The following is an 8,732-nucleotide window of genomic DNA, read 5'->3' on the forward strand; positions in this document are numbered from 1 at the left end:
GTCGCTGTGATATTTCACTACGTCAGGTCAGTCTTTCTGAATGTGCCTTTTGTGCAGAGAAGGCAGGATTTCTGGAGGAATCAATGTATTCTGAGGCACGGGGAAGGATGAGACCTATTTGCAATCTATTTATAAAATGAAATGTGTAAAGCATTATACCAACTAGGATGCTAAAATTAAAGCGAGTGAATTACTGGGATTATTTCCTGCAAAACCAAACGAGGGCGCTCATTTCCTTCTGCAAAATCAGTAAAGTCATTCAAATCTTCCAGCTCCACTTTCAAGGGTTTTTAGAAAATGCCTTTATTTCCTGTTCCACATTTAAAAAACAAAATAAAACAAAAGGTACTGAAATGTTATTAAAATAAGAGAGTGCATCATCTTCCCTGCCCCAACCTCAAGCCACGTTTATTCAATGATATCCCAACAACCTAAAACTGGGTCTGCAGAGGTAAATGCCACGGTCCAGGGTGAGTAACTCTGGAGTGAGTAAGCTTGGCACAGCTGGGTCAGGCTTTGCTGTGCCCAGATGGGCTCCCATCCTTGCATCCCCTCCCATGATCCAAATACAAGGGAATTTTGAAGGGGAGCTGCCATGACAGAGGTTGCAATACCTGCTAAGAAAAACATCTTTAAAACATTCACCTGCTTGGTCCTTCAGGCTGAAAGCATTTTTCATCAATCACCAAGAAGTGTTACAGAAGTTGTTAGTTCTCCTGATAGGGATTTACCCTGCTAAAGCTTTCCAGCCTGAGCGGGGGCTGCCCTTTGCTTGCTTGGGTGAGTTCTGGATCAGGCACAGTGGCTTCACTAACAGCAACACTGCAGCCTGGGCACTGCAGTTTCTTATGGACAGAAAAAAGAGTTGCACTGAACTAATTAACACAGAGCTGCTGGGAAGCTCCTGTACCTCATAAGCTAAAGTGTAAAATGATTTATCTGCCACAGTCCCATATAAACACTTAATGGCTCGGGTCCTGACACTTATTGCAAAATTCACCGTATTTTACCAATATTCTTCATCCAAACTTGGAGAATAATTAAATGTGGATAAGCAGAATGTGAAGAGCAGGAATAAACCATTCAGTCCTCATTCTTTGCCTTCGTTTGAGATACTGTTGTGTATTTTAGAGTTCACGCAAGTTCCTAGAAAGGAAACACAAAACCAGTAATCAAACACAAAACCAATAATCAATGAATCAGTCAAGGTTTAGAAATAAAAACATCAGTGATATCTCTACCCAGGAGAAGAAGTACAGAGTAAACACTAGCCCTGCCAACAAGATGGCAAGGGACATCAAAGGAGCTTTGTCCCAGGAGTATCTAATTTCAAGAGGATTTTCAGAGACACAATACATTAAAGCCCAGTGACAATTTGACATGTTCCTTGCTGCCACCCTAAGCCAAAGATCCAGTGCAAGACTTGACTTAATTCTGCCAAGCTTTGGATGAGACACTGTTGGTTTAAATTTTTTGTCTTTAGCTCGCTCAACAGCATTTGGAATTCTGGCAGCAGCCTACTCAGATTAGTTTTATACCCCACCTACAAACCCTCAAATGTAACATGCTAAGTATATAGATGATGAATACTTTGGGTTTATCCTCCGGAGCAATGCTGGAGTTGTCCACTTCTATCAGGATGCTCTTGTCATCTCGGGGGACTGGTGCTTCCTGCTCACTCTGGAGGACCTGTGGCAGATTCCCTAAGTTGACATCCATGTCTTTGAAGGCGTGGAGTAAAAACACTCCCAAAATGATGGTGAGGAAGCCACAAACTGTCCCAATGATGTCCACTACAGTCATGGCCACCCATTCTTTAAAGAGAATGATGGAAGTCGTGATGACGATGGTGGTGAACAGCACGTAGTAGATGGGAAACACCAAAGAGGTGTTAAAAATGTCTAGAGACTTATTGAGGTAGTTAATTTGTGTAGTGATGGATGCTACCAGCGTGATGACCAGGATCCACGTCAATGGGTGCTGCAGCACAGGCTGGCCAGCAAAGAAGCCCTTAATGGCAATACCCAGGCCCTTGACTGAGGACACAGAGAAGGCCCCGATTACAGAGCAGATGGTGAGGTAGATGAGGATGTTGGTCCGGCCATAGCGAGGTGCAAAGTACAAGATGAGGAGGAAGCAGACAGCCAAAAGGACTGCAGCATAAGCAAGAAAACCTGGAAGAGGAAAGAAACAAAGAAACAGCAACTCAAACATGATCTGGCACAGGGACGAGAGCAGTACTACTACCCAACCCCAAGGGAAGAAACAAGACCTCCTGTGTACCTGGCTCTTTCAGCTTAAACAACATTTCATCCAGAGTGGTGACCTCCTCTTCCTCTGGGGCATGTATCACCATCACGGTGCTGCCCACAAGGCTCAGCAAGCAGCCCAGCTTTCCCAACAGGTTGAGCCTCTCTCCCAGTAAATATGAAGACAGGATGGCACTGCACGAGACAGAAAAACAACAGCTGCTGGTACTTTAAAGCCCTTTAAAGATGAAACAGCATCTAAAATGATGTAGAACACATGATACAAGGACACCAATTTGGAATACCTCTGTAGGATTCCTGCATGTTATTACACATTCATGTTGCTTCTGCTGACAGCTGAACTTGCAGAGTTGCAGCCCTGAAGACCACAGCTCATGTATCAGCAGGGTGAAAACATGCTGAATGTGTCAGCACGTCCCGGGAGATATTTCCAAGGTTTTCTAATTCACATGTGAGCTGTTGGGCATTACGAAACCTTCAGTGCCCGAAGAATTGTATTCAAAGGCCATTGCAATAGAGAGGAAAAAAATACCAACCCAACAACCAAACACAAAATTGCTACATTACTTTTAACTTAATTATCAGGAATATGAAGCCCCAGAGGAATCTGAATATAATGGGGCTGTAAAAATGTCTGGGAAAAAAAAACAAACAAAAACATAAGAGTTGTTTTCCATGACACTGAAACAATCCAAGACAGCACAGCAATCTCCATTTGCTTATGCACTTCTTAGGTACAGAACTTCCATAGAACCTTCAGTGCCTGGAGCCTTTTTAGCATCCCTGGAAACAGTGCCTGAGAACACCCTGAAAGCTCAGTAAACACAATGCAAACACAAAGATAAAGTTAAAAACAAATGCAGTTTTTCTGATATTTTTAGATTTTTTTTTGTGCTGTTTATTACTGAAAAAAAAGAAAAAATATCCTTTTACTGGCTGAAGAGTGAAGGCAATGGAAGAAGTCACTCTGCTAATGGCAGTGATTTAACATCAATTGTATGCAGCTGCTATTCACATCCACGTGCAGCATTTCAAAGGGCATGGCACTTAATTCAGCATTTTCTGAGTGATCCCCCCAAAAGACAGCAACAGTTTGGGTGTTTTTAGAAGACATTCTTTCCTCACATTCACATTAGTCCAAGTATTCCTGCCTTAGGGACAAACAGGTGAACAGAACAGCCCAGCTGCAAACCCCAGGCATCGTACATCACCTTATGAGCACGCTGAGGGCCCCCAGAGGTGTGACAATGGTCGCAGGAGCAAAGGCATAGGCCGCAAAGTTGGCAGCTTCCCCTCCACCCACTGAATAAACACAGGAAAAACAAACACCGGTGAATTACAATATGCTTTTTGTGCTTTCTCTTGCAGGCTTACAAACTAGAGACTGGATTTATACTAGAAGAGCTTCATGCTATACGAATGTCCCCATAGTGCAAACTTATGCAGGCTAAGAGGCTGAAGGTGCACAGAGTAGGCCGCAGCTGACTCCAATCAGCTCATTTAATCACCTGTCCAGGCACACAGCTGCAGTGCATTTGGGTCATTACAGGGTGGTTGGAGCCCTAGAGTGCTGGGAGGGCATGGGCTGCTCCTCAGCTATAAATTGTTTCAGTCCCCATTGCTGTGGGGAGAGCTGGGGAAGGCAGCTTTGAGAACCCTTCTTGTGGTATCTACAACTCTCTGATAAACTCTAGTTTGGGAAGGTGCTGCACTGTTGGAGTGTACAAAGAAGATTTGGAGGCTTGTTCTAAGAAGAAAAAAACATTTCCTTTAAGAAAGGAGCTGCTACCAACACCTTGTTATCTCCGTTGCTGCAGCAGTGACCTTTCCTGATCTCCTGAGGCACACACAGGAGGCTGTTTGCCCTGTGCCTGGTGCAGATGGCTGCCCTATTTGATTTTATCTTTGTGTGCTTTTTTGATCAAGCAAAATGGAGTTGCTGAGTACTACCAGCCCTGCAGGAGAGGTGCAGCAGGGTGGTGGGGGAGGTGTATGGCTTGCTGCCTCCTCAGGCCTTGAAAGGAGCAGAGAACTAAACAAGGTTTTGAGCTACTGATGCTGGACTCGTTCATACCTGCTTCAAGTGGACAGACCCCAGGAATGCTGCAAACCCAGGGGGATAGCTGCTACTTACTGGTTAATAAGCCAGACCACCAGAGCCAGTCCTTCAGGTAGCCATGGCCTCCGTCTCCTAGGAAAGCAAAGCAAGCAGGAATTAACAAGGAAAGTAGGCAAACAGCATTCTGATGAGGAATAAGCCACAACAGGAGGAGTGTGGCAAAGAAAATGTCTTGGAAGGACAGAAAGTGCAGACTATCAGTTGTGTTGGGTCAAGGCATGAACAGAAAGTGACAGCTAATGGTTGACAAAGTAAATGCAACAAAAACAACTGCTTAATCTTACATGGCAATGGCACCCACTGTCCCAGAGCAGCAGATTATTGGGATGGGCTGCAGTGACTATGGTGGTGATCCTCACTGGTTCATCATGGTGATTGTGCCTCTGAAGCCATCAGTGGATACCCGTGCAGAGGCCCTGGGGGCTGGATGTGCTTTGGCTTGGATGTCCCTCCCCAGGTGACCCTGGGGCTGAGGATGCTGCAGGCTGTGCCCTGTTGGATGCCCTCACCCAAAGACTGTTTCCATGGATCTGCTGTGCTGGACTTGCATCCCCATTGGATTGTTATGGAGAACCACATGTCGGCACTAAGGTAGGACAATGGTTTATTTTTTTTTATGGCTATGGAGGAGGGGGACTGGTTGGTTGCATTGTGTGATCCTGTGGTGTATTAGTTGGTATTGCTGTATTGTTGTGTTGAAGGCTCTAGGTGTCCTGGAGTTATCCATATGTTATCCACTGCTTTGCATGTTGCTTTGCGCCTAAGGGTCTCAGCTTGAACTGCTATAAATCCTAATGTTGCCTTTACGTAAAGTTGTCATTTAGTGGCTGTTTCTGATGACAAATGATTCCTGGTATTGAAGCTCAATAAAGGAAAGTGTGAATAAAAATGAGGAAGCATGGTTGCATTGTGCCAGGAACTAAGCAAGCTCTGGTCTTTAACCACAAGCTGTTCTATGGCAGAAGCTCTGGCCTGGTGACTTTGTGAGGATACTGGATTGGAGAGACTGATAGCAGGAGCTGATGGTAACAGTCTATGCACTGCTAGAGCTATGTTGGAGAAAGTTGATGTGCACACATAGCAGGGCTGAAATATAGGGAGTGAGAGTAAGGGGAGAGGCAGGAGAAGGAGCAACAAAGGTGTGAACAAGAAGAGTTCAGGAGGTACAGAACTTTTTTTCTGCTATAATCCAACTTCTGGTTCCTTAACAAGTGATGAAGTTTAAATGCTGTGCTTTGATGTTCCTTAGAAACTGTGAAATTGCTGGTTTGTTTGGCTGTGTTTTTTTTCCTGGAGAACTTTCCTTGTTGGCTGTGATTTGTTTGTCATCAATTCACAGTAAATCATCCTCAAGTAGGAAGGTGTTTGTTCTTCTTTAACTAGATTGGCTCTGAAATGTAAGGTGATGTTGGGAGTTCCACAACTGAAATGACGCTGATATTTCATGGTGCAAATGCAATGCTGATGATCATGCCTATGTGAGTTCACTCTTGCAAAGGGGACAGCTTAATATATGGGCTAGGGGTGGGAGTCAGATATCATTGGCTTTGCTTACCCACTGCTTAACAGTCACCTTACCTTTTCATGCCTTTGTGTCCCTGCATGGAGATGGGGATATTGAATTCCTTTGTAAAATGACTTAAGAACACTTCCTAGACCAGATCTAGGAAGCAGTAGTATTTTAATCATCATCATTTTGTCAGTAGTTATGTAAGTAGGTCACCCGCCAGGTAGGACTTAGGCTGCTGCTGGAGCAAATATTTACAATTGTTGATGGGCTGTGCCCAATTGCACAGTGCAACTTAGCTCAGGCACATTCCTCCACCATCCCCATCCCTAAACACACACTTCAGTGCTAGGAGAAAGTTATCAGCCAACATGTTGTTGAGCAACATGCTTTGGATGTATGGCTTCTGAAAACTGCAGCAGGGTTCATATAAATTGCAGGGGTGCAGGTGTGCATGAATAAATGGCTTTTGCTGATGCAATTCAAGCATGTGGAGATGCGTCCTTGTTTCAGTGACTTGGTGGCAAAACTGCCTGATGTATCAATGAGAGCAGGGGGGGAAGGCATGAAATTGTTATCTCGCTCCAGGCTTTGACATGGGAATGAATTTCACCTTTATGCAATGGGGCCCATTTCACAAAAGGTCTTATTTTCCCTGCTGATAAAAGGCTGGCATGTGTACACCGAGGTGTTGCCCTGCAATTGCTGGGCTTTGGGTAGGGGTGTGGTTCCTGCCCCTCACAAAACCTTACCTGCCCTGGTGCCTCCCTTCTCCACCAGCCGGAGCAGCCCCTTCTTCTTGAGGATGACACTGCTGCCAATGAGGAAGCTGGAGAAGACAGCCAAGCCCAGACCGATGTAGAATCCATAGTTACTTTCCAGCCGCGTTACCCACGAGGTATCCCCAGTCCCATTGTCATGGCCAGAGTCAGTCAGATCAGCACTTCTGACCACCTGGCACACAACCTGATGGGAAAGGCATGAAATGGAGAGCAGAGAACCTGTGAGAACATGGAGATACAACAATTACTGACGTGGCTATAATCAGTCTCTCATACTCAGGACACCTCTGCACTCACATAGAAGCAGGAGGATATTTGGTGACTAGTTTATGGGATGCAGCTCAAGCAGCTTGTTGACACGCTGTGCCTGTGGAGTCCTTTGCTGTGAACTGGAAGACCACAAGGACCACTATAATTAATCTGAATTTCCTAATATCTATTTTAGAATCTCTCCACCAAACTCCAGTATTGGGAGGTTGAACTATACCTTGCCAGTGCCAAAGGTTTTGGTGCTTTGTAGCCACCTAATCCTGGTATCTGCCTGTTGCCTGCAGCTCACTGCTTTGAGTTTAATGTGGAGCAGTGCCAGTATTTTGTAACTGAGAATCTGTCCCAGCTCTGTGCACTGAGTGGGGCCACGTGATTGCTTGTAAGAGGACAACAGGTTCATCCCAGATTAAAGTTCCCTCTCTTTATTGGTTTTATTCCCCTTATTTACGGACAGTTGTGCACTCATGAGTCACAGAATATCCCAAGCTGGAAGGCACCCATAAAGATCATGTCCAAGTCCTGGCTTTGCGGAGGACCACCTAAAAATCAGACTGTATATCTGAGAGTGCTGCCATCAAATCCTGCTGGTGTGAAAGGGCTGAACACAGACATGACTCTGCTGCCCACAGAAAAAGCATGGAACCCTGGAGTCTCTTGGGGTGTGTGGTTGTGTGGGTGGGAAAATTGCTAAGCTACCCCACCCAGCACATCTCCCTATTGCAATCAGAGCTGGGAGTGTAGCATGGACAGTGTGACTGTGCTCTGCTGGAATAAAACACCCAGCAGGAGTGTCATGTAAAAATATCTCCAGTAAATGACAAACTTTCTGCCTCAGATTACGTTGGAAATATGGAAGGAACAAGCGTCCATCTGCAGGCTTATGGCTCTCCAAGAGTCAGGTCACACCTTATTTTCCCCCCAGGAAAACTGCCTTAAATCTTATGCAGCCTCCGCCCATCCCCTGCACATGCAGCTGAGGGTTCGGATCCAAATTAGATTCATCTTTTATTTTTTCTAATGGAGGAAAACAAAAATCCAATGACTATTCTAAAGATTTCATAAGAGATTTTTTTTTTTCCTCTAATGGAAAAATAACCTTCATTGTGGAACTGCTTTCCACGGTACTGGGGGATGTTTTCATAGAATCATAAAATTGCTTGAGTAAGAAGGGACCTTTAAAGGCCATCTGGTCTTGTTCCACTGCACTGAATAGGGACACCCACAGTTCCACCAGGTGCTCAGAACCCCCCCAGGATGACTTTGGCTATCTGCAGGGACAGATTACCCACCACCTCTTTGGGCAATCTGTGCCACTGCCTCACCTTTATTGTAAAAGAACTTCTTCCTTAAATGCAATCTATATCTCCTCTCTTTTAGTTTGAAGCCATTTCCATTTGTCTTCAGACCCTGCTTGAAGTTCCCTTCCTTCTTACAGCCCCACACTGAAAGGCTGAGCTCCTTTACCTAGGCAAGGTGAGCATCTCCAGCTCTCCACGGAGCAAGCAGAAGGCAGCGGGGTGAGCCAGTTACCAACTGTGTAACAACCACCTGTGAAACCAACCAGTGACAGAGAGCAGCCCCTGTTTTAGGGCACCCCCGCCCCCCACTGCTGGGAGCCCCACTCCCCCCAGCCCGGGCTGCACCCACCGTTGCTGCAGCTGCCGTTGGCCGCCAGCGGCTCCATCATCATCGCTTCTATCATCATCGCCTCTGTCCTCCGTGGGGCTCTCAGTGTCCCGGTGCCGGCTGCGGGCACACCTGCCCGGGCGGCTGCTCCTCCTCCT

The 8,732-nt window shown here is 45.8% G+C and overlaps 1 protein-coding gene across 1 annotated transcript; it reads right to left on the reverse strand.

Annotated features, from left to right (window-relative positions):
- Positions 1-273: 273 nt before the first annotated feature.
- On the reverse strand, positions 274-8,676 carry NIPAL4 (NIPA like domain containing 4). The gene is made up of 7 exons (XM_015876247.2): positions 8,596-8,676; positions 6,649-6,897; positions 4,405-4,461; positions 3,482-3,572; positions 2,284-2,444; positions 1,591-2,174; positions 274-1,146 (listed from the first exon to the last, which is right to left on the reverse strand). The coding sequence occupies exons 1-7, from the start codon at positions 8,651-8,653 to the stop codon at positions 1,135-1,137; spliced, it is 1,212 nt and encodes a 403-aa protein (XP_015731733.1). The 5' UTR covers positions 8,654-8,676; the 3' UTR covers positions 274-1,134.
- Between the last annotated feature and the right edge of the window lie 56 nt (positions 8,677-8,732).

This window comes from Coturnix japonica, chromosome 13, assembly GCF_001577835.2.
Source record: "Coturnix japonica isolate 7356 chromosome 13, Coturnix japonica 2.1, whole genome shotgun sequence".
Taxonomy (NCBI): Eukaryota; Metazoa; Chordata; class Aves; order Galliformes; family Phasianidae; genus Coturnix; species Coturnix japonica.